Genomic DNA, 25,843 nt, shown 5'->3' with positions numbered 1-25,843 from the left:
CCTCCCTGATCCATCTACCACTGAAACTTTAATTTATTCTTTGTCACCTTCTGATTTGATTAGTCCAATTTTCTCCTGGCCAGCCACCACCCTCTATAAATTTTATTTTCCCTTAAACTCTGCTCTGCATTTCCTATTCCACTCCAAATCATAAATGTCCATTAAATCTGTCACTAGCCTAGATTGAGACAAAAGCCTCTCCTCAAATACCTTAAACATCAATTTCTTCTTATGTTTAAGCCCCTCACCCTCCCTATTTCTGTGATCTCCTTTCTACATACATTCCTCTGCTGCATTCTTTCTGAATCCAGCCTCTTGTACAGCCTTTCTTCTTTCTTTCAATAATCTCTAGAATTCCTTATGATCCCTAAATTCTTTCTTTAAAATTCTCCTTAAGATCCCACTTCCTTGACTAAGCTTTTAACCTTGGCCCTCTGACCTCATTTGCATCAGGCTGCTTGGGCCTCCCCAGGTAGCTTGATGGAGGAGAATATTTGACTTTAGGGCTGCTACATAGGAAATAGGAACAAGAGTAGGCTCTTTGGCCACTCATGCCTGCTCCGCCATTCAACTAGATCATAAGAGTTGACGTTTCGAGTCCTCATGACCCTTCGACAGAACTTGAGTGAATCCAAGAAAGGGGTGAAATATAAGCTGGTTTAAGGTGTGTGTGTGTGGGGTGGGGGGGTTGGGTGGGGGGAGAGAAGTGGAGGGGGAGGCGTTGGGTGGGGGGAGAGAAGTGGAGGGGGTTGGTGTGGTTGTAGGGACAACCACACCAACCCCTCCACTTCTCTCCCCCCACCCAAACCCGCACCCCCCCAACCCCCCCCCCCCCCCCCCCCCCCCCCCACCCCCCCCCCCCCCCACCCCGCCACACACACACCTTAAACCAACTTATATTTCACCCCTTTCTTGGATTCACTCAAGTTCTGTCGAAGGGTCATGAGGAGTCAAAACGTCAACTCTTTTCTTCTCTGCCGATGCTGCCAGACCTGCTGAGTTTTTCCAGGTAATTCTGTTTTTGTTTTGGATTTCCAGCATCCGCAGCTTTTTTGTTTTTACAACTAGATCATAAGCTGATCTTCTTCTACCTCAAAGCCATTTTCCCATGCTTTCCCCATATCTCTTGATATCTTTACTATCTAGAAATCTATTGATCTCTGTCTTGAATGTATTCAATGACTGAGCCTTCACAGCCCTCTGGGGTAGAGAATTCCAAAGATTCACCACCCTCTGAGTGAAGAAATTCCTCCTCATCTCAGTCCTAAATGACCTACCTCTTATTCTGAGATTGTGTCCCTGGTCCCGGACACCACTCCCTTGCCACCGCCACACACACCCCCGCACCACCCCCCCCCCCCACTCCCCCACAGACAGCAGAAACAACCTTTATGCATCTACTTTGTCGAGGCCTGTAAGAATTTTGTATGTTTCAATGAAATCATCTCACATTCTTCTAAACTCTAGAGAATATAGACCTAGTCTCCTCAATTTCTCCTTACAGGACAATCCTGCCATCCCAGGGATTAGTCTGGTGAGCCTTCATTGCACTCCCTCTATGGCAAGCATATTCTTCCTTAGTTAAGGAGCCCAAAAGTGCACACAGTACTCCAGGTGTGGCTTCACCAAGGCTCTATACAATTGCAGCAAGACTTCTTTACTTCTGTATCCAAATCTTCTTTACAGAAAGGCCATGATACTATTTGCCTTCCTAATTGCTTGCTGCACCTGCATGTTAGCTTTCAGTGATCCATGAACAGAACACCCAGGTCCCTTGGGACATCAATACTTCCCAATTTCTCATCATCTCTACGTTCCTGTTTCTCCTACCAAACTTCACATTTCCCCACATTATATTCAATTTGCCATGTTCTTGTCCACTCATTTAATGTGTCTAAATCTCCTTGAAGCTTCTTTGCATCCTCCTCACAACTCATATTCCCACCTAGTTTTGTGGCATATTGGAAATATTACATTTGGTACCAACATCCAAATAATTCATGTAGATTGTGAATAGCTAGAGCCCAAGCGCTGACCCTTGTGGTACCCGACTACTCACAGTCTTCAAATCTGAGAATGACCTATTTATTCCTATTCTTAATTTTCTGTTTGTTAACCAATTCCCAATCCATGCCAGTATATTATCACCAATCCCATGCACTCTAATTTTTCTTATTAATCTTCTGTGTGGGACTGTTATGACCGGTACAGTTGGTAAAGCTGAATTACTTTAAAAATCCCAGAGGGAAACTTAAAACAACTGTCATGACATATAATTTTAAATGTTATGTTTGAGATGCGACTCTAAATTCAGGAATCAGACCATCAGTTCTCGAGGTTTTACATTAAACTGAATGGAATATTTTATTAATTTACACAGGTTAAAATATAGATACACATGGCTTCAAATTACTTCAAATTCAAATCATAACTTTTAACAAATTCCCAAACTAATCTCCATTAAGGCAACAGCAACCCATAGACTTAACCAAACACCAGGCAAAGCACTTTCACCTTATGGATTCAAAATGAGGTTCTTTTCATTTTATTTCCTGTGGAGCTAGTTGGAGACTTACAGCTGCCTTTTGGTCTCACACTGCCTCTGCTCTGCACACTCAAGAACTGCTGAAGTTATACCTACCACCTCCATTAAATGTAAATTTTCATTGTGTCATCAACCTCTGAACTAAACCTCTCTAACAATAAAAACCCCTTTCATTGTACCAATTTTATTAGTAATATAAACATCCTGCTTGGTAACTGCTAAATAGGCATCAGTTTTTACCCCACTTCTTGAATACTCTATTCAGAAAATGGAAATGTACTCTACCTCTCTGTTTACATCTCAAAATTAGTAAATATCAAAGCAACCGGTCTAGCTGGCTTTAATCCAATTAAGACATGATCACAGACTAAACCTCTAATTTAAAAGAACAATATTTTCCAATAATATTATATACATTAATAGCTTCATGATATCCCCCTCCTTATCGAAAAATTAACCATCATAATTCTAAAAGACGGCTTCATTTAATAACCCACCTCACACTATCTCCTATACTCATTACACTATTACATTACCAGAGGCATGCATTAACATAACATATATACGCAAGTCCTTGGTATCAGCAGAAATCACTCTAGTTCAGTGTCCAAGTTTTTTAAAAAATGTTCCATTTTCCTTTAGGTTTCAAACTCTTGTTAACGCATCTGCAAACAACTTTGCTCTTCCAGCAATATGTATAATCCATAGGTTAAATGGTTGTAATAATAGACTCCATCTGAAAGGCCTTGCACTTTTGTCATGAAATTCGTCCAAAAACTTCAAAGGATTATGATCTTTATAAACAATTGTTTCTGGTGAATTGTTTGCAACATAAATTTCAAAATGCCACAACGCTAACATCAAACCCAAAGTCTCTTTTTCACTTGTTGAATATCTCCCCGGTTGTACATTCAGCTTCTGTTAAAAATGCTTTATTGGCTTTTCAATTCCAGTGTCGTCATCTTGTAACGGTATAGCCCCAATGCCAGTATTGCTTGTGTCAATGGCCAACTTGAATTGCTTGGCATAATTGGGTATCGCCAAAACTGGTGTCGTAGTTAATAAAGTTTTCAAACTATTGAATGACTTCTGACACTCCAGTATCCATTGAAACTTCTCGTTCTTTTTTAATGATTCAGTCAATGAAGCAACCACTTGGCTAAAATTTGGTACAAATTTCCAGTAAAACCCACTCATGCCCAGAAATCTCAAAATTTCTCGTTTTGTTGTGAGCACTTGGAAATCCACAATAGCCTAGACTTTCGCATCTCTCACAGCCACCTTACCATGTCCAATGGTATGGCCTAGATACGTAATTTGCACGTTTGCAAATTCACTTTTAGCCAAGTTCATCACCAAATTAGCTTCTTGTAGTCAAGTAAATAATTCTTCCAGATGCTGTAAATGCTCCTCCCACGTCTGACTGAAAACAATTAGATCATCAATATAAACTGCACAATTGCTTAGACCCGCAATTACTTTGTCAGTTTTTGAAATATCACAGGTGCATTCTTCATACCAAATGGCATAACTTTAAACTGATATAGTACACTTGGTGTTATGAAAGCTGATATCTCCTTTGCTCTCTCCGACAATGGTACCTGCCAATATCCTTTTAGGAAGGCAACTTTTTTGATAAATTTCAATTGTCCCACTTTCTCAATGAAATCTTCCAACCATGGGCCTGAATTTTCCTGTCGGCGATTTGGGGGCGGGGCTGGCTCGCCAACGGGAAAATGACGCAGGATGATGTCAGGAGGAATCCCTGACGTCATCCCGGTCCCTTTAAATTTTTAGGAAGGCAGGCGGACAGCGAAAGCAGCTGTCCGCCCGCCGACCTGTTAATGGCCAATTGAGGCCATTGACAGAGTAATTAAGATAATTAAAGACCTGCCCGTCCAACCTTAAGTCTGGCAGGCAGGCCAGGAGCCCCAGCAGGCTTCTGATAATACATGAAACCTTATCCACTGGCGGGATGACGTTTCATGTCTGTTTTTAAAAACTTTAATACATTTTATGTGATATTTATTAACGTGTCCCATCTTGTGTGACATTGTCACATGAGGGGGACGTGTTAATAATTTTTAAATTTTTCTATTTTTAAAGTTTTCTAGACTGTCACTGATCTCCCTGAGATAGCACTTTGTCTCAGGGAGCAGTGCACTCTTGCGCACTTTGACAGCTGGGGATTCCCTCTCCCCCTTACAGGAAGCGCATAGTGGTGGCAGGGGTCGGCTGTCCGCCCGCCACTGAGCTGGTGAGGCCCGCATGCCCACCAAGGGCTAAATTCTGCCCATGGTATGGTATATGAATCCGCTTTTGGCATTGCATTCACCTTTCGATAGTCCGTACACAGCCTTTGTGTTCTATACTGTTTTGGTACCAGTGCAATAGCCGAACTCCAGTTACTGGAATTAGACTCAATGATATCATTTTGAAGCATGAAATCAATTTCTTTTTGTACTTGTGATAACTTTGCCAGATTTAATCTGTAAGGCTGTTGCCTTATTGAAGAAGATATTCCTACGCATACATCATGTAAAGCTAAATGTGTCCCAACTTATTTCAACAAAAATGTTTATTTGACCACAATAGCTTTTCCAAATCACTTTGACACTTGCTTGGAAAACTCAACATTTCATTTAAATTTTCAGCAGCACCCCTCATTATCCAATTTGACTAGAGGAAAATCAGTTTCAGCATCCTGCACTTCCACCTCTTTCTCATCATCGACCATCACTAATACCTCTTTTTGTTCCTCTTCCCTGTCAAAGTGCTTTTCAAGCACATTTACATGACACATCCTCTGTTTCTTTCTTCTATCTGGCATGATTATTAAATAATTTATTTCACTCAATTTCTTTTCAATCCTGTAAGGCCCGCTAAATCTTGTATTTAATGAATCACCTAGTACCGGTAACAAAAATAGTACATTCTCTCCAGAAACAAAACTGCAAATTTTAGCCTCCTTATCTGCTTTCACTTTCATCCCATGTTGTGATATCTTCAAATGTTCCCTAGCCAGTTCACATGCTCTGTTCAATCTTTCCCTGAAATTTGATACATAATCCAGGAGATTAGTTTCTGAATTTTGACCCACCAATTTCTCATGAATCAATTTCATTGGTCCCCTTACTTCATGACCATAAACTAGTTCAGAAGTACGAAAACCAGTCGATGCATGAGGAGCATCTCTAATAGCAAATAACAAAAATGGAATTCCTGTATCCCAATTCGGTGCATAATCATGACAGTATGCTGTTATCATAGTTTTTAAAGTTTGATGCCATCTTTCCATAGCTCCTTGTGTCTCCAGATGATAAGCTGTTGACTTAAACTGTTTTATCCCCAAACTGTTCATTACTTCCTTAAACAGCTGTGACATGAAGTTTGACCCCTGATCTGATTGTATTTCCTTAGGTAAGCCATATCTTGTAAAAAAATTTAATTAACTCCTCTATAATCCTCTTAGTTGTAATATTTCTTAAAGGTATTGCTTCAGGAAACCTGCTAGACACATCCATTATTGTTAATAAATACTGATTTCCTCTTAGGGAGGGGTCCTACACAATCAATCATGACCCCAGTAAAAGGTTATTCAAATGCTGGTATTGGGATTAAAGGCACCGGCTTAATCACTGTTTGTGGTTTTCCTGTTACTTGACACATATGACAGGATCTACAGAATTTGACTACATCCCTATACAATCCAGGCCAAAAATAGCCTCTGTATCTTTTCCTGTGTTTTCCTAATTCATAAATGTCCCACATTGGAATTTCATGAGTGATCCTCAGAATCTCATTTCTATACCCTAATAGGATAACAATCTTTTGCATCTCCCTCCAGCTTTCATTTGCTGAGATTTGATCCAACCACCTCTTTCTCATTAAAATATTCCTTCAAAGATAATGACATGCTGGAATACATTTTGCTTCAGTTTATGAATAAGCTTTCTGATATAACTGTTTTAATTACAGATCATTTTTCTGTAACTCCACTAATCTCTTTGAGTTAAACATTTCAACTGAACTGACCTGCATTCCTTCCTCCTGAACAATGTTATGAAATACAGTGACAGCTAATTGGATTTTGGCATCTTCTTCTTACCTATGAACTGCCTGATTATCTTGTTTATCTTGTTCTTCCCTATGGGCCTTTGATCTCATAACACAATCAGGAAACAATCCAGCTTGTTCCTTCTGTAGCACTCCTGTTGAAAGCACTTCTACAGGCTGCTGAACTACCATAGGCATCACCCACATTTGCGATCTAGTTATATCACTACCTAGAATAAATTGAACCCCTGCAATGGGCAAGTTTTCCACCACTCCAACTATAGCTTCATCCGTTTTCCATCTGCTCTTTAAATTTACCCTTTACAATGGAATAGAATCAGCATCTCCATGAACCCCATTTATTATTACATTCTCCTGTGACACTCCCTCTGAACAACAAATGTCACTCTCCCACAACATTAAGGATTGACTAGCCCCTGTGTCTTTTAAAAGTTTAGCATCTTTAACTAATCCACCATGTACACATGGAAAGACTTTCCCTTCACATACAAAATCTTTAAACACTTCTGCAACCTGCTGTCCAGAATTCCCTTGAGTAAACTGTGAACACATTCCCGCTTCTTTACTTTTCACTGATTCTCCCTGTTTCACCTGTACACAAACCACTGGTTTCTCCTGTACCTGAACCTCAGAACCCACAGTACTTTTACTTCCAGAGCTTTTCTGTACCCCTACAATTCCTACAGATTTTTCCTGCAACCTACAGCACACTGACTTTCTGTGCCCCACTTTATTACAATGAAAACACCTCAATTGTTGAATGTCACTTCTATTTTCAGCTCCTTCCTTTTTATTCTGAGTAAAAACATCCTGGGAACTTCCAGCTACTCCTTCTCTTCTTTGATTACCTACTTTCCTTTCATCTTCCCATTTTTTTTATCCTTTTCCAGTTTGAAAGGATGACAGAAAAAAGGTTTAGCTCTATGAACTAACTCATAATCATCAGATATCTCTGCTGCTTGTCTTACAGAATCAACCCTCTGCTCCTCCACATGATTTCTTATTACCGAAGGGATTGAATCTTTAAATTCTTCCAAAAGAATGACTTCCCTAAGAGCTGCATAGGTTGTCTCTATTTTGCAAATTACTTTATTTTACTCTTTCAAACTCAGTATAAGTTTGCCCAGGCTGTTTTTTCATAGTCCTAAATTTCTGTCTGTATGCTTCAGGAACCAACTCATATGCACTCAAAATAACTTTTTTCACCACATCATGATTCACCGACATTTCTTCTGAAAGTGAAGCATATTCCTCAAGTGCCCTACCCAACAACTTAGACTCTGATAATAACCTCCAGTTTTCCTGTGGGCATTTCATCTATTCAGCTAGCTCCTCAAATGAAATAAAGAATGCTTCAATATCTTTTTCCCCAAACTTTGGAAGAACTTGTACAAATTTAAACATATCCCCACTGGGTTCTACTTTGGAGACAAATTGTTCCTCCCTTACTGACATCTCTTCTAATTGCCAGCATTTTCAGTTCGAATTCTCTGCCTCTCTCTCTTTATCTTTCTTCCTTCGCCATATTTGTAATTTCTAATTCCCTTTTAAAAGCCATTTCTCTGTCCTTTGCTTCTAATTCAAGCTTTTTCATTTGCAACTGAAGTCTCACTACCTCCAGCTGTGACTCACTAGCGTCAGGTTTCACTTCCAACCAACTGTGCTATACTTTAATCTATATCTGATTTCCTAGCCCCTGCAGGTAACCCCAATTTTAACTTATCTGCCAACTCTGAAAGCTTACTTTTGGTTATTTTCTCCAATCCAATCAAAGTCTTAGCAATTGTCAAAGCCATCTTGCAGTCTCACCACTCCTAAAATACCTCACCAACTCCTGAATTCAAAGTGCCTCTCATACTTGTAAGCTTAAGATTCACCAATTCCTAACCAAGCAAGGAATTAGAAATATAATTTATCCTGGCAAGAGCCCCTAATTGTTATGACCAGTACAGTTGGTAAAGCTGAGTTACTTAAAAGATCCCAGAAGGATACTTTAAACAACTGTCATAACCTATAATTTTAAGTGTTATGTTTGAGATGTGGCTCTTAAATTCAGGAGTCAGACCACCAGTTCTCGAGGTTTTACATTAACCTAAATGAAACATTTATTAATTTACACAGGTTAAAATATATATATATACACATGGCTTAAAATTACTACTAACATAACTTTTAACAAATTCCCAAACTAATCTCCATTAAGGCAACAGCAACCCATAGACTTAATCAAACACCAGGCAAAACATTTTCACCTTACAGATTCAAAATGAATTTCTTTTCACTTTGGTTCATGTGGAACCAGTTGGAGGCTTACAGCTGCCTTTTGATCTCACATTGCTTCTGCTCTGCACACCTGAAAACTGATGAAGTTATACCTACCACCCCCATTGAATGTAAATTCTCATTGTATCACCAAACTCTGAACTAAACCTCTAACAATAAAACCCTCTCATAACACCAATTTTATTAGTAATATAAACATATTGCTTGGTAGCTGCTAGATAGATGTCAGTTTTCATCCCACTTCTTGAATACTCTATTCAAAAAATGCAAATGCACTCTAATTCTCTGTTTACATCTCAAAACTAGTACATATCAAAACACCCAGACTAGCTGGCTTTAATCCAGTTAGACTAAACCTCTATTTTAAAAGAAAAATATTTTCCAATAACATAATATACATTAATAGTTTCATGACAGGGACCTTGTAGAAAGCTTTCTGAAAATCCAGATATACCACATTCACTGGTTCTCCCTTATCCTGCTAGTTATATTCTCAAAAAACTCTGAACAGGTTTGTTAAACATGATTTCCCACTCATAAATCCATGTTGACTCTGCCTAATCCTACCATTATTTTCTAGGTGTCCAGTTATCACATCCTTTACAATAGATTCTAGCATTTTCTCTACCACTGATGTCAGGCCAGCAGGTCTGTAGTTCCCAGGTTTCTCCCCCACCCGCAACTTTCTTAAACAGTGGGGTTACTTTTACTACCTTCCAAACTGCAGGAACCATTCTAGAATTTATAGAGTTTTGGAACATTTTGGAATGCCACCAATGCATCTGCTATCTGTACAGCTACCTCTTGCAACACTTTGGGATGTAGATAATCAGGTTCAGGGGGTTTATCAACTTTCAGTGCCATTAATTTCTTTAGCACTACTCTTTTACCAATACTAATTTATTTTAGTTCCTCCTTCTCGTTAGTTCCTTGATCTTCTAATATTCCTGGGAGGTTTTTTGTTTCTCCAAGGATGTATGTATGCTCATTATGTATGCTTGGCTCAGAGCCAAGATAGCCATTATGCATGTTGAAACTCTTGTGTTCCAGGGAAAACCTTGCTTGATTGACAATGTCAGCTTTCTGATCTCTACTGTCAATTTCATAATGTTTATTTACAAGGTTAAGTGGTTTAAAGAGTTTGTGGTTTTGTTATTGATACTTTAAAGGGGCTGGATGATTAACACTTTGCCTTCTAACTGAAATTACTTTTTTTAATGTAGTAGAAAGTCATGAATTATTTACATTTTTAAAAGCTTATTTTTACATATCCTACTGTCACTGTAGTCTTCACTGGTTCTATGCAGTGTATAGTGGGTCAATGGGCATGGAAGGGCCATAGCTGGCATTGGGGGCAAGAAGGGCCACGGGGGATGGTTGGAAGTGCCATAGCTTGACATTGGAGGTATGAGGGCCAAAGGGAGTGGGTGGAAGAGCATAGCTTGGCATGGGGTCATGAGGAGCAGTAGGGGGTGAGTGCAGGGCATTTTAACCAGGCTGAAGTCCCACTGCACCAAAGTGCACCTTTTAAATAGCATGCCTCAGCGTCCAACTCCAGCCCGCACCTGCCCCCAGCAATGAAGATACCGCCTTTATGGGCACTTTCTCCCAAGATGGGTGGGCCACGCTGGGAATTTTCCTGACTCACGCTACCCACCTCAAGGATGAAAATTCAGGCCAAAGTATTTGCGTAGTTTCTCTGCCATTTGCTTATTCACATCATAAATTCTCCTAATTCTGCCTTTAGTGGGCCCATATTTGTCTTTTTTTTACATACCTATGGATGCTTTTACAGTCAATTTTTATGTTTCCCGCCAGTTTACTTTTATATTCCATTTTCTCTTTTTTTTTTATCAGTTTCTTGGTCCTCCTTTGCTGATTTCTAAAATGCTCCCAATCCACAGACTTGCTACGCTTTGGCAACTTTATAAGCCTCTTCCTTTGATCTAATACAGTGTTTAACTTCTCTTGTTAGTCATGGTTGGATCACTTTTTCTGCAGGGTTTTTGTGCCTCAAAGGAATATAAATTTGTTGTGAACAATGTGTTAATTCTTTAAATGCTAGCCATTGCCTCTCCACAGTCATACCTTTTAAAGTAGTTTCCCAATCTACCACAGCCAATTTTCCCCTTAAACCTTCAAAATTCCCTTTGTTTAAATGTAAGACCCTAGTTTTGAACTACATCACCTTCAAACTTAATGTAAAATTCTATCATATTATGGGCATTCTTCTTTAGAGGCTCCTTTAGAACGAGATTAGGTATTAACCTTTTGTCATTGCAATTATCCCTTTCTCATTGTTACATTGCCTGTTTGTTAAATCAGCCTTGGGAGAATGGCAGTTGCATTGGAAAGAAAAGGAGAGCGTGATTAGGTGTGATGCAGAGATTGATTTTAGGTATTGGAGATGGGGTGGGATGGGTGTTGGAGTGGGGATGTGACCAGCTGTGTCCAGTGACTTTAATGTGTTATCAGAAGGAGCTCTCCTGAACCTCCAACCTCCATCCTCAGATAAATATTATTAAAACACTCACCTTTTTGATGACATCCTGCAACAGACCCTTTAAGAATTGTTGGTTAGGCCACATGTATATTTACTTTTACTGAATGTATTTGACAAAAGAAGCATCAAACAGGAGTTAGGCTCATTGTTTGCAAATGCAAAGGGACCATTGCCTGCATCAGGTCTGGGCCTGGATGCCCACTTTAATTCTTAAAGCAATATGGCAAGCAGTTAACTGACAGCTCAGAATTAAGGCTACCATTTTCATCCCTTTCGAATAAATTTCTATGCCATTTTATATCCAAGTCAGGATAGTATGTGAGTTGGAGGGGATCTTGGAGGTGATGATGTTTGCAATATGTTGCTGTTCTTGTCTGAAAATAATTATAAGATAATAAAGATGATGCAGTATAGCTAGGTTTTTTTATTTAACCTCGTAAATAATAAATGTTTTTGAAATTAGATTGTTTATTCTCAGAATTTTATATTGACAGATATTTGAGCTGAATGAGACAGTCTGTAAGTTAAAAGATAAAATAGTGACCTTGCAACATCGATATGAAGAAAAGTATAGCCAAATGGAAACTTGTGAAGAGATGATTGATCAACTATCAGAAGAGTTGAATGCAAGACAAGAGGACTCACAAAGTAACAAAGATCACACTGCACAGTGTGAACAATTAATTGAGACATTAAAAGACGAGGCCCAGAAGATGCAAAGAGAGGTATATATATTTAAAGTACTGTATTTGTCTTGTGATTTGAAGTGAAACTTGCTATAGCTATGTACAAAAATATTGAACTAGGAGCAGGTGAAGATGAATTGCACAATATCAATATGTAAGTAAATAGATCACTGGTGGCATTGCCCATGGTGAATTATTTGTTGTGTAATGTACAAAACATTATTCGTGACACTGATTTATGAGCCCATATTTTAATTTGGACACATGGAAGATGCAGCTGGCATCAAACTGTTCTGAGCTTGGCAACATACGATTTGGGCAAATTTTAAGTTCCCGGTCCTGATTTGCATGCCGCCAATCAGTTAGCTCCATGAAACTGGTGGGAAGCGGCAGCTGGGCACCCGTGTCAGAGCTAAAGTTGGGTGACAGAAATTTGCCTGTAAGTCATCGGAAAGTATTTTAAGGAGGCCTCTTCTGGCTTCACTTCTTACTGTAGCTTAGCCATGCGGGAAAGCCACAACTGCTTCCCCACTCGTGCCAGTGGTTAGTTTAGGAATAAGGCTCCCTGACCATTTCGGAACCCAATTTGCATATTTAGAGAAAGATCCCACCGGTTTCCAGCAAGGATCTTTGCCAAAGGTCAGAAGATCTGTTTAAAATGAATGACTGTGGGATGGGAGGATGACATTGGTAGGCAAGATTACTATCTGACTTTAAGTACCCAACTGTCCTAGTTTCCGCCAGGAAGGCAGCATTAATATTACCCCTATAATGATTGAATAATTGAAATTGTGCTCATTGCAAAGTACTGTTCATGTTTTCCAGTCACATTATATGATTATGTTCACATTTTTGTAGCATTTGTACATCAGTGGCTTCCATAATTTTTCTTACCAATTTGCATAGCTATGTAATGAATTTTATTCCTTACCTTTATTTAAGTCCAGGATCCAGAAGATGACTGGAGGAAAGATGTAGTTTAAAGGCAGCTTTGAGCCTTGTAGAAATACTAAGGATGACAAAGGGGCCTGGAGTTGCTGCTCAATTGTGCTAATTAATATGACACAATTCTCCAGATTTTGGCATAACTAGTGTAAAAGATCACAAAATTGTAAACACAAATTGCATTCAGTGCAACTCATGTTTCAGGGGTCTTTTGCGCTAGTTTTACAAACATCAAGGGGCAGAATTTTACGGCCCCATTTCAGCAGGGACGGAGCCATAAAATGCGGCGAGACATTCTAAACCTCATTGACTTCAGCGGGAATGTAAAATCCCGCTGCCGTAAAATTCTGCCCCCAGTTAGAAGCAGGCCCTGTGCATAGAACTGGCCATTCCCTGGAAACAATCCCTCTAATGGTCCTTAACTGTGCCCAGCCCTTTTGTTGCACTGCTTTACCCTTTATAGAAAAAACCTGATTTTCATTTCCAGTGATATTGATGAAAAGGAATATCAGATGATGGACAGCTGATCTGCAACACAAGTTTTACATCTGGTACCAAATTGTTTCTTGAATTTTTACTTGTACTCAACTTTTATTGCAGTGATATCTTTGTCACTGTTTCCATTTTCACTGAGCAAACACTTTGGGCTGAATTTTACCCGCGCCGGGGGGGGTGGGGGGAGTTGATGGGCGTGCTTCCGATCGGCGCCCGCTATCGGAGGTGCACCGCTATTTTATGTGGGTGGGCCAATTAAGACCCGCCCAGCGTGACGTCTGCACAGAAGCGCTATGCACTCCCTGTGCAGGCAGTGGGGGTGGGGGTCCCAAAATCGAGGGTGCACTCTTTCGTGCACAAAAGAGCACACTCATCTCCCTGAAGCTAAGTGCAGCCTCAAGGAGATCGGTTGTAGATATAAAAATAGAAAAATAAAATTTCCCTAACATGTCCATTCATGTCACATGAGTTGGGACATGCCCATAATTTTTACAAAACTTTATTAATTTTTTTTAAACCCTATGTGAAACCTCATCCCGCCCGTGGATGAGGTTTCATATTTTTTCTAGTTCCCGCTGGGGCTCCTGGCCTGCCCGCCAATTTTAAGGTTGGATGGGCAGGTCCTTTAATTCTTTAACTGACCCTGTCCATGGCCTCAATTGCACACCAGAACTAGAGGATAACCAAAGGGCTAGTAAGAGAGAAACTTAAGTTATTTAATAACAGGAGAGACTAAGGCCAGGATTTTCCCCTCGGCAATTTGGGGGCGGGGCCCACTCACCGAGGGGAAAATGACGTCGGGAAGAACCCCCGACGTCACCCCGGTCCATTTAAATCTTCAGGAAGGCGGGTGGACCGCGAAATCAGTTGTCCGCCCACCGACCTGTCAATGGCCAATTAAGGCCATTGACAGGCTAATTAACCTTGATAAAGACCCTGCCCGTCAAAGCTTAAGGCTGGTGGGCAGGCCAGGAGCCCCAGCGGGCTCCAGATTATTCATGAAACTTCATCCACTGGCAGCATGAAGTTTCATGTCTGTTTTTAAAAAATGTAATAAACTTTGTGTTTCTTATTAACATGTCCATCTCGTGTGACATTGTTACATGAGGGGGACCTGTTAATAATTTTAATATTTCTCTTTTTTGACTTTTCTTGCCTGCCAGTTAACTCCCTGAGACAGCACTTTGCCTCAGGGAGCAGTGTGCTCTTTTGAGCGCACTTTGACAGATGGGGAATTCCTCTACCCCTCGCACAGGTAGCGCTTCCTGTCGGGAAGGCCGCTGGGTGGGCCTTAATTGGCCTGCCCACTCAAAATGGCGGCCAGCCCCTTTTCGGCTGCGGAGTTCGGCTGCCTGCCCGCCATCCAAGGGCAAAATTCTGCCCTAAGTATTGGAGAAACTTTAGGGACTAAAATCTGACAAATCGTCAGGACCTGCTGGCCTACATCCTAGCAATCTAAAAGAGATTAGAAAGCTGGTTATGATTTTCTAAAATTCCCTAATTTCTACAATGTCCTAGCAGATTGAAAGTAAAGAAGTACAACTCTACTATTCAAGGAAGGAGGGAGAGACGAAAGAGGAAATACAGTCCAGTTAACCTGATATCAGTTGTTGGGAAATGCTGTAATCTATTATTATGGAAGTCATAGCAATGCACTTAGAAATTCATGATAAGATCAGACAAAATCAACATGGTTTTACGTAACGGAAATTGTTTGGCATACTAATGAACGTTTTGAGAACATACCTAGTAGGGTAGATAAAGGGGAACCAGTAGATCTAGTGTACTCGGGTTAAATAATCGATAATTACCACACACAAGGTTAATACACAAGATAAGGATTGTGGAGTTGGCTTAATATATTAGCCTAGATAGAGGATCAGTTAATGGCCAGGAAACAAAGAGTAGGGATAAATGAGGCATTTTCAAGTTGACAGGCTATAACTAGTGGAGTGCTGGAAAGGTCAGCGATGGGGCCTCAGCTATTTACAATCTATATTAATGGCTTAGATAAAGAGACCAAGAGACCAATCATTTAGGACTGAGGTGAGAAGAAGCTTCTTCACTCAAAGGGATTGTGAACCTTTGGAATTCTGTGCCCCAAAGGGTTGTGGATGCTCCATCATTAAATATGTTTAAGGCTGAGGTCGACAGATTTTTGGTCCTTCAGGGAATCAAAGGATATTGAGAGCAGGCAGGAAGTGGAATTGAGGCAAAAGATCAGCAATAATCGTACTGAATGGAGGAGCAGGCTCAATTGGCCCAATGGTCCTCTCCTGCTTCTATTTCTTATTTTCCTACATTTTTATGTTCTAAGCCAATCCAATGTAATGCTCTCTAGAGCGCACAATGCTTAAGTTTACCCTTAATGATTTTTATAGACTTAACCAACCCTATTTTACCCTATATAAAATGTACTGAAGGTTCATCTTAATATTTTATATTTCTTACTAATAGATTCACTTTAACCAGATTTTTAGTGACCGTTCCTTTTCATCTTTGCCAAAGAACATCCATCGAGTTCATATGTCAAGCTTTCTGTACAGTTACATTACATCTTACTACTTCCTTTGTTATTTCACATCATTCACCCATATCCCATTGAATGTTCTCCATCTTGCCTCATTTACTCATGGATCTTGATATCATCAGCAAACCTTACATTAAAGAGACGCAGAATGGACCTTTGTCAACTCTGCCTTTACTGTTTCCCAAGACAGATTTTCATTATCAAATTTTCATTGCCTTCTGGGTTCCTTTTCCAATGTTCACTTACACCAGCTAATATTTATCATTCATTCTAAGAGCCTTAGCCTTGTTTAAAAGTCTCACATGCATAAAATTATCAAGTGCTTTCTGAAAATCTACTAATCTCTAGCATTCATCTGCTAATTGAGTTCCATTTTCGTGGGATTCCATTTCATTCTTCAGGTATGATTTATTTTCTCTAAAGCCATGCTAAATGTTATTCTGGCTTAATGGTCTGTTTTATAGATTTATTGACTTATAAATTAAACATTATGAATTAACATCAGATGCCAGTCCTTAGATATAGATCATGTATTCATATGTCTTCAAGAGTTGACAGAGGCTCTTTCTGCCAAGTTTCCATTTTACTAAGAATTTAGGAGTGTACCTCATATTGTCCAAGGACCCTGTGTGTATTTTTTCAGACTGCAACTGCTGGTAATGGTTCTGCTGCTGCCATTTACAGATCTGACTAGGCCTAAGTAGCCTCTTTTTTTTTGTAGTGCGCAGTCAATTTGTTTCAGTGCATTGTCCCTTTAAATTTTTTTGTGCGGCAATGCAAGCATGGTAGCTTAAAGGGACTGACTTGTGTGAGAACATTAGGGTTGCTGCGTGGCTGGATAGCTTAGAGGGAACATTGTGCTAGACCTATCTTTTCTTTCTTTACTTGTCTTGCTCTCTTTAACCTTGTACCATCATCCTTTTTGTCATTTAATCATTCCTGCCTTCCACTCTATAACAGACCTTCCCTTTTCTTCTCGCTACCACCCTGCCCCCTATCCCCTTTCCATGCCTCTGTACTTGCCCATTGCATTTTTCCCCTCCGGACTGAAAACATTGGACAGTCCCATGGAGGGCATCAGGTTTTGGCAGGGAGGAATGCTTACACGTTCACAGCTCTGGGCGATCTTGCCGGAGTTGAATGAACAGCAGAAATGGCTACCCGCCCTTTCTTCTGGCTTTCCTGACCTCACAACAGCTCTCACGTAACCCCTCCCAAGCCCGCACGAAACCTTTCCCTAGTCTGAAAGCCAGGCTTCTGTTTCTGTCCAAGATGCTGCCTGACCCACTGAGTGTTTCCAACATTTTCTTTTTCTATTTCACATTTCCAATTTCCACAATCTGCAGTATTTTGTCCTTGTTTACATTTTAATTATTTGTGTTTCTTTGTCAGATACGTTTTATCATTATCTACATAAGTTGCTGTTTTCTGCAATTTGGGAAATATCAGGTTTGATGTGTAGAATGGAACATGATTTGTAAATGTTTATGAGAAGAACTGATTTAATTTTATAACCTTATTATTGTCCACTTAGATTTTAGACTCTTTGGGCTGGATTTTCTAAGTCCTCTGAAGGTGGGTATGGAGCTGGTGGGCTGGGAATTTCCTGGTGCCAGCCAGGGTCCTAATTTACTGGCATCTTCCCACCACTGGATCAGTATTAAAGAGACAGGTCAGGAGTGGTGATGGCTACCACTGACAAGAGACAGGCAGTTTGTTAACATAACTAAAAACCTATTAAGGCAAATGACCAGAGACCAATGGGAATTTTCCAGTTGGCCTGCGGCCTCCGCATTGCCCTGAACCTATCTGCTTTCTAGAGGCAGCCTTCTGGTGGCTGAACGGAACAGGTGGGATAGCCCTCTAAGATCAGTTTGAGGCCCCATCTTTCTCCTCTCCCCTCCTTTCCAACCTCTGCAGCTGCCATACTTAAAAGGCCACAATAACAGCCATAGTATACCATATAGTTTCCCCCTCACAATGGTGGTCTGCCATTTGTTTTATAAAAGTTTGTAATAAGTCCTGAGAGGGCCCTTGCATTTTGAGGCACCCTTTCTCTCCTTTACCTGCATCGGCAGGCTGCGGCTCCTTCAGTGCTGGAGGGCCTCCTATTGAACTTCTAGCATCAGGAGCCCGCCCACTGTCTGTAATTGGACATGAGTGCGCCCTGTGGCCATTAATTGACCATTCCTTTGAAAATTGTGTCAGGTGAGTATTTCTTACACTGTATGGTGTAGGGGCCTAGAATTGATCCTAATGTTGAGATCCTGCCCAAAACAAAAATCCAACCTTTGAATCTTAATTTCACGCTGTTTTCCTACCCTTTGTAACTGGGCAACACTTAGTTTTACCTCCTGAGCTTTTCCAGCATTTTCTACTTTTAGAGCACAAGTAAAGCACAAGAGAAGCGAAAGACTTGTGTTTTCTATACCTAAGTTTTCTCCAGGCTTCCTTTAACAGGGCCAGAATACCTAATGCTATGATAGGCGCAGTCTAAAAGCCAGAATCCTCTGTCCTCGCAGGAGGGGAAGGAGGCAGAGGGGTCTGAAAATTTGGTGGGTTAACATCAGGATCAATATCCGACGCCTTCCCACCTCCACCGATGTAACAGAATCTATTAGTAAGGCCCATGGTCAACCTTCCCACTCCACCTACAGTTGAGTCCCTTAAGTGGCCAATTAAATACCACTTAAGGGCCTCTTCCCATTTACACTGCAGTCTCCCTAGCTCCAGGTGGGCCTGCCAACATGCGACCTGCATGACTGATAAAACTGTGTGGTCTGCATGTCAGCTGGATGGGTTGGGTCGGGTCAGAATTCTGGACGGGGGTGGGACATGCACTAATCTGTGCATGATCAAGGGCATGGATATGGGGCAGGCAGGTGGCTGCAGACAGCCACCCCCCTGCCCTTGCTGCCAAACCTCATGGTCCCCCTCTTATGACCTCCGCCCCACGAGACCCCAACCCCCCAACAGCACTTATCTTTCTCCTGCATCGCTCTGCCATCCTGGTACTCCAGGGGGGTGTTGGCCCAGTACCAGCACTGGCCTCCTCCATGCTCTGTTGAGTGCGAGAGCTGCTGGCCTCTGATTGGACAGCAGCTCTTGGTGGGTGGTACATTGTCTTCCGGGGTCCTTGGCCAGAAGGAAGGCTGCCACTGTCCACTTAACTGCCTGATTGGCAGAAGATATGCCGGGCCTTCCACCTCAGAGTCAGCGCAGCATGTGAAACACCTACCAAGAACAAAAGACTCTGTCCAAAAGAAGTGGAAACAGGTGTTTCCAAGCATTCCACTTCATTTTCCTCTTTGTCCATTTTTAGGTTGGTGATTTGTTTTCAGGGCAACAGGGTGAGGCAACATCTTATTGCTGCTTTTAATGAACTTTTCAGGCTTGTAACAGTGGCTTCCTTTTTTTGAGATGGGCCTACAATGGGGTAGAATCTGTCCCATGCAGTTGTCTTGAATGTGAACATATAGTGGAGTTCAGATTATCATAAATAGAGCATATATCAGTAAAAGCAAAATACTGCAGATGCTGGAAATCTGAAATAAAAACAGAAAATGCTGGAAAAACCCAGGAGGTCTGGCAGCATCTGTGGAGACAGAAACAGAGTTATGTCTCAAGTCCATATGACTTCTTCAGAGCTCTGCCCTGTTATCATTATTGTAGGTTTTAAATGGTCTACATTTACGTATACAGCTGGTGGCAAGACTGTTGGTAAACTTTACCTTTTATTTAACATAATACTAACTATTTACAATACAGACTGAGCAAAGTGATGGAAGGGATCATCGAGAGTGCTATCAAGCAGCACTTACTCAGCAATAAACTGCTCATTGATGCTCAGTTTGGGTTCTGCCAGGGCCACTCATCCCCTGACCTCATTACAGCCTTAGTCGAAACATGGACAAAATAGCGGAACTCAAGAGCAGAACTCCCAGGCCCAACCATCTTCAGCTACTTCATCAATGACCTTCCCTCCATCATAAGATCAGATGTGGGAACATTCGCTGATGATTATACAATGTTCAGCACCATTCACAACTCCTCAGATACTGAAGCATCCCATACCCATATGCAGCAAGACCTGAACAACATTTATGCTGGGTTGATAAGTGGCAAGTAACATTCATGCTACACAAATGCCAGGCAATGACCATCTCCAATAAGAGAAAATCCAACCATCTCCTCTTGACATTCAATGGCATTACCATCACTGAATCCCCGACTGTCAACATCCTGGGGGTTACAATTGACCAGAAACTGAACTGGACCAGCCATAAAAATACTGTGGCTACAAGAACAGATCAGAGGCTGCGAATTCTGCGGGGTGTAACTCACCTTCTGCCTCCCCAAAGCTTGTCACAAGTCAGTAGTGTGATGAAATACTCTCCACTTGCCTGGATGAGTGCAGCTCCAACAACACTCAAGAAGCTTGACACCATTGAGGACAAAGCAACCGGCTTGATTGGCACCCCATCCACCTTCAACATTCACTCCCTCCACACCGATGCACAGTGGCAGCAGTGTGTATCATCTACGAGATGAACTCACCAAAGCTCCTCTGACAACACTTGACAAACCCATGATCCCTACCACCTAGAAGAACAAGGATAGTCGATGCATGGAAACCCCACCACCTACAAGTTCCTCTCCAAGCCACACAACATAGTGACTTGGAACTATATCGTCGTTCCTTCATTGTTGCTGGGTCAATGTCCTGGAACTCCCTCCCTAACAGCACTGTGTGGGTGTACTTACATGACATGGACTGCAGCGGTCCAAGAAGGCAGCTCACCACCACCTTCTCAAGGGCAATTGGGGATGGGCAATAAAAATGCTGGTCTAGCCAGTGATGCCCACATCCCATGAATGAATTTTAAAAAAGAGGTTTGACATAGAACTATCTCTCTACATGTTCTCTTGTCATGTGATCTTACATCATTGATGACGCAGACTAACCCAGTTAATGTTGGGGAAGTTGAAATTCCCCACTATTACCACACTATTATTTTTATACTTCTCTGAAATTTGCCTACATATCTGTTCTTCTATTTCTCTCTGACTGTTTGGGGGCCTATAGTACACTCCCAGCAATGTGATTGCTCCTTTTTTGTTTTTAAGCTCTACCCATATGGCTTCATTTGAGGAGCCTTCTAAGATGTCATCCTTCCTTACAGCTATAATTGATTCCTTGATCAATATTGTGATACCCCCTCTTCTTTTACCTCCTTCCCTGTCTCACCTGAAGACCCTATATCCTGGAATATTGAGCTGCCAATCCTGCCCCTCTCTCAACCATGTCTCTGTAACAGCAGTGACATCATACTTCCATGAGTTAATTTGAGCCCTCAACTCATCTGCCTCATTCGCCAGACTCCTTGCATTAAAATAAATACCATCCAACCCTGCCAAACTCACATGTGCCTTAATTGGACTATAATTTCTATGCATTCCAGACTTACTTGCTCTCTCTTCTAATTTTGGCTGTGCATCTCCCTCTGCTGAAACTCCTCCCAGGATCCCATCCCCCTGCCAAGTTCGTTTAAACTCTCTGCAACAACACTAGCAAACCTCCTTGCCAGGATGTTGGTCCCATTCCAGCTCAGATGCAACCCGTCCACCTTGTTCAGGTTCCAACATCCCCAAAAATGGTCCCAATGTCTAAAAACTTTAAAGCCCTCCCCCCTGCACCATTTCTCCAGCTACGTATTCATCTGGGCTAACCTCCTATTTCTATACTCACTAGCACATGGCATCGTTAAGTCTTCCAGAGATTAGTACCTTTGAGGTCCTGTTTTTTAATCTGCTTCCTAGCTCCCTAAATTCTGCTTGCAGGACCTCATCCTTCTTTCTACCTATGTCATTGGCACCAATATGTATCACGATCTCTGTCTGTTTGCCCTCCCGTTTTGGAATGCTCTGCAGCCGTTCAGTGGCATCCTTGACCCTGGCACCAGGGAGGCAACATACCACCCTGGAGTCGCGTCTACGGCCACAGAAATGCCTGTCTGTTCCCCTTACTATCAAGTCTGCTACCACTATTGCTCTTCCCCTCTTTTTCCTTCCTCCCTGTGCAGCTGAGCCACTCACAGTGCCATGAGTATGGCTGCACTCCCCACAGGAACCGTCACTCTCACCGTTTTCCAACACAGAGAAACGGTTCTCGAGCGAGATGCACTCTGGGAATTTCCTGACTACCTGCCTGACACCTTTCTTCCGACTGATGCTCACTAATTCCCTCTTTGTCTGCACTTCCATAAGCTGTGGGGTGACTACATCTAAAAACGTGCTATCCACGAAACACTCAGCCTCGCGGATGCATCTCAGTGCCTCCAGCTGCCGTTCAAGCTCCGAAACATGCAGCTGGTGGCATTTCCTGCGCACGTGGTCAGTCAGAGTGCAAGAAGCGTCTAGGACTTCCCACATGCTGCAGGCGGTACATAACACGGGATTGAGCTGCCCTGCCATGCCTGTAGTTGGAAAAAAAACCCTTACTTGGTGCTCAGATCTCTGTGACAACAAGCGATCAAGTACGTCGGCTGCAAGGGCTTCCACCACAAACGCATCCTGCAGGCCTGCGCACAGTTCCTAGGGAGTGTCCACAACTCCTACATTCTCAGTAGGTCTCAGATCCCTGACGTATTCCAGGGTCCAGAAAGGCTTCAGGTTTGGCTCCTCGAGGACAAAGGTTGCCCGCAGAGGACGTGGCTGATAACACCCATGTAGCAGCCTCAGAGTACAGCAGAGAGAAGATACAACAAGGCTCATGCTGCAACTCACACCTTAGTGGGGCAAACCATCAGAATGTTGAAAATGAGGCCCCGGTACCTGGACCGGTCTGGTGGAGCTTTGCAATACAGTCCATAGAGGGTGTTAAGCATAGCTGTCACCTGCTGCGCCCTTCACAACCTGGCACTGCAACGGAGAGAGGAGCTAACTCAGGAGAAGACGAAGGAGCTGTACATCTCCTCCGATGAGGAGGACATCGACGGGGATGAGGGCGAGGAGGTCCTTGAAGGTGAGGATGATGGCGATGAGACCATCGCACTGGCCAGATGAGGAAGGCGTGCTCGAGAGGCCCTCATAGCTGCAGGATTCGTGGAGGATGATGACAACATGCAGTGAGGAGACACCGTTGACCCTCCCAATGCATCTGTGAACATTTGACTCCTGATTGCCTGATGGCAGCGCACATACCCTCTGTGGAAAGGCTGCTGTCATGGAGATGCAGTGGATGCCCATAGTCTCTCCAGTCCCTACATTCCAGGAGGATGATGACGACATGCAGTGGGGATACTCCATAGATCCTCGCAAAGCTTATGTGAATGTCTGACTCCTATCTGGCTGATGGCAGCTTGCTTGCGCTCTGTGAACATCATGGAGTCATATCATGGAGATGCAGTGGGAAGCTTTCACTACTCCTGATACTATGGCATCCTTTGTGACCTGAACCCTTCAGGACCACACTGTCACAGGACGCACATGCTGATGAGATGGGGGTCCAGCCACACCTCAAAGATGCTGGGAGCACATAGAGAGAATGACCGAACCCTGTGCCGCCAGCCCAGGGCATTCTGGCAACAATGGTAAGCCCTATTGAGGTGCAGGCATGACTATGTGACCAGCGACAGTGACAGCACAACATCAGTGTACTGGGAAGGTTACTCAAAGCATTGAGGAGAAATCCTGGACTGTGCAGGGACCAAGGTTTCACATCTGAGTGACACAAACATTGCTCATCAGAACAAGGAGCCATAGGCAAGGAGATATTCTTGGAAGTTTTTTAACAAAGTGAAAATTATGTAGAAATGATTAACACCCATGCCCAGGTGTTCAACTGCATCTTCTTAAACTTCCCAGCCCTGCTGCTATGTCTTGCTGCTCCCCTAATATCGACAGTGGAGGTGGAGGCAGCTTGCTGATTGCTGCACCCTGTCTATGATGACCTTGACGGCGACCTCTGGAGCGCTGAGACCTGGAGGGCCCCAGCCTGCTTTCAGGGCCGTACAGTGTTGCAGTGGCACCTTCCTCGGCCTGTGGAGCTGGATTTGCTGGGGTCACTGGAAGAGGGGGTTTGGATGGGCCGGACACTCCCGGAGTCACCTGGGTGGATGGCCCTGGTGTGTGGACCCGCTGTTTCTCCTCCATGTGGGTGCCCAAAGGCTCCTGGGTGACTCCTTGAGGAGAAGGGGAATCTGGAGTCAGATCAAGCTGCCCTGCACCCCTCTCGTGTTGACACTGTTGGAGGCCAACTATGGCGTCAGCGATGAAGTTCAGCTGGCGAAGCAGTGCAGGACCAATGTCCTGGACCCCAAGGCCTCCATGGTGGCCGTCATCCTATCAGTGTTGACCCCAGTGCATTGGCATGCTGGCACTATCATCTCAGACTGAATGCAAATGGACTCCTCCATCATGCCTTGCAATCTGAGGAGTGCAGTGGACATCCCTTCCTGTTGTTCCTGAGCTTTCCTTTGCAGCTCCAGCAACTGAGGTATGACCGAGTCCAGGGGCTTATCATCTGACTCAGACTTAGCAGATTTCTGGTCTCCAGCCACCTTCTAATTGCTGGAAACTTGGGCATCCATGTCTCCACCTACTTTGGATCAGACAGTGCGACGTGCTCACCAGACTGTGACCCTACTTTAAAGCTTGGTCCCAACAAAGTGTGTGTCTCTGTTCTGTGGAAGGTGAGGGTGATCGCTGTAATGGGTTTTCAATTAGGGTTTCAGCAGATTTCTCTTCTGAGGTGTCTTTGGGGCTTGAGTCGAGGACCTAGGTCATGGACTCCCTCGGTTGTTTGACAGATGTGCCTGCGAAAGCACAGGGAGATAATTAGTGCATGGCATTGGCCTGTGAAACAGGACATGTCACTCACAGGATTGTTCTCTGATGAATGTCGCACTGCTGGATCCTCACTGTCAACACAGGAACAGTCCAGATCTTCACTGGCCATATGACTGTATTTTTAAGGTTTGTGAGGACCTTGATTTCAGGCATTCCTCCACCAGTCTGTGACCTCTCCCTTTTATTGTATGCCAGCTTGTCCTGCATGAAGACAGATGGGGAAAGTGTAAGTAGGACATCTGCCAGACCAGACATGGCATTTGTGGGTATGCCTGGCATGTGTGGGTGCTGCCATGAATTCGATGTGGACAATGAAGATGTGTGACAGAGAGTGAATAGTGATGTCCCTTGAACTGGCAGTGAGTGAGATCACTGTGGATTTTTTATTGGGTTGTGAGTCAATGAGTTGAGATTGATGAGAAGAGTGAATTCCTCTGGTGAAACAGTGATCATTCACCTTCTTTCAGCACTGGGTGGCATTCCTCTTTTGCAGGGCGTTGGCACTGACCACCGCTGCCACTGCCTCCCAAGCCAGATTGCTGATGTTGCTGCCCATCCTGTGGCCGGAGTGGGGCTAGAGGATATAGTTGGCTCCACGGCATCCAAAAGGCGTTCCAGGCCCCATCACTGCACTGGGGGGCTGCAGTCTTCTTGCCTTTCAGGGTCATGTCTCCTATGCACAAGCCCTGGGCTAGAAGCACTGAGAGGTGAACAGCGTGGCTGCACTTTAAATATGGCGCCTGGCGTGAGGAAGCGGCGAGGTTACAGCGAGGCGGGTGAATCAGAGACTGCCCAACGAAACGGCACATTTCACGGGAATGCATAATTAATGATTGGGACGATACAGTGGGAAAAGCTGCCATTGCGGCTAGCGAGTAAAATGTTCTTTCTCCTGTCCTCTACCACACTAAGTGCAAATCTGGGATGAT

The 25,843-nt window shown here is 42.9% G+C and overlaps 1 protein-coding gene across 1 annotated transcript in view; it reads left to right on the top strand.

Moving 5' to 3' along the window:
- Nucleotides 1–25,843, top strand: part of LOC121278803 (polyamine-modulated factor 1-binding protein 1-like) — a 357,653-nt gene that overhangs the window by 36,920 nt on the left and 294,890 nt on the right. The window contains exon 4 of the mRNA XM_041189256.1: nucleotides 11,903–12,133. Within this exon, the coding sequence (XP_041045190.1) occupies nucleotides 11,903–12,133 (231 nt within the window). The remainder of the gene's footprint in view (nucleotides 1–11,902; nucleotides 12,134–25,843) is intronic.

Source organism: Carcharodon carcharias, chromosome 6 (assembly GCF_017639515.1).
Source record: "Carcharodon carcharias isolate sCarCar2 chromosome 6, sCarCar2.pri, whole genome shotgun sequence".
In the NCBI taxonomy this organism is placed as follows: Eukaryota; Metazoa; Chordata; class Chondrichthyes; order Lamniformes; family Lamnidae; genus Carcharodon; species Carcharodon carcharias.
This window is presented reverse-complemented; position numbering and strand designations above follow the sequence as displayed.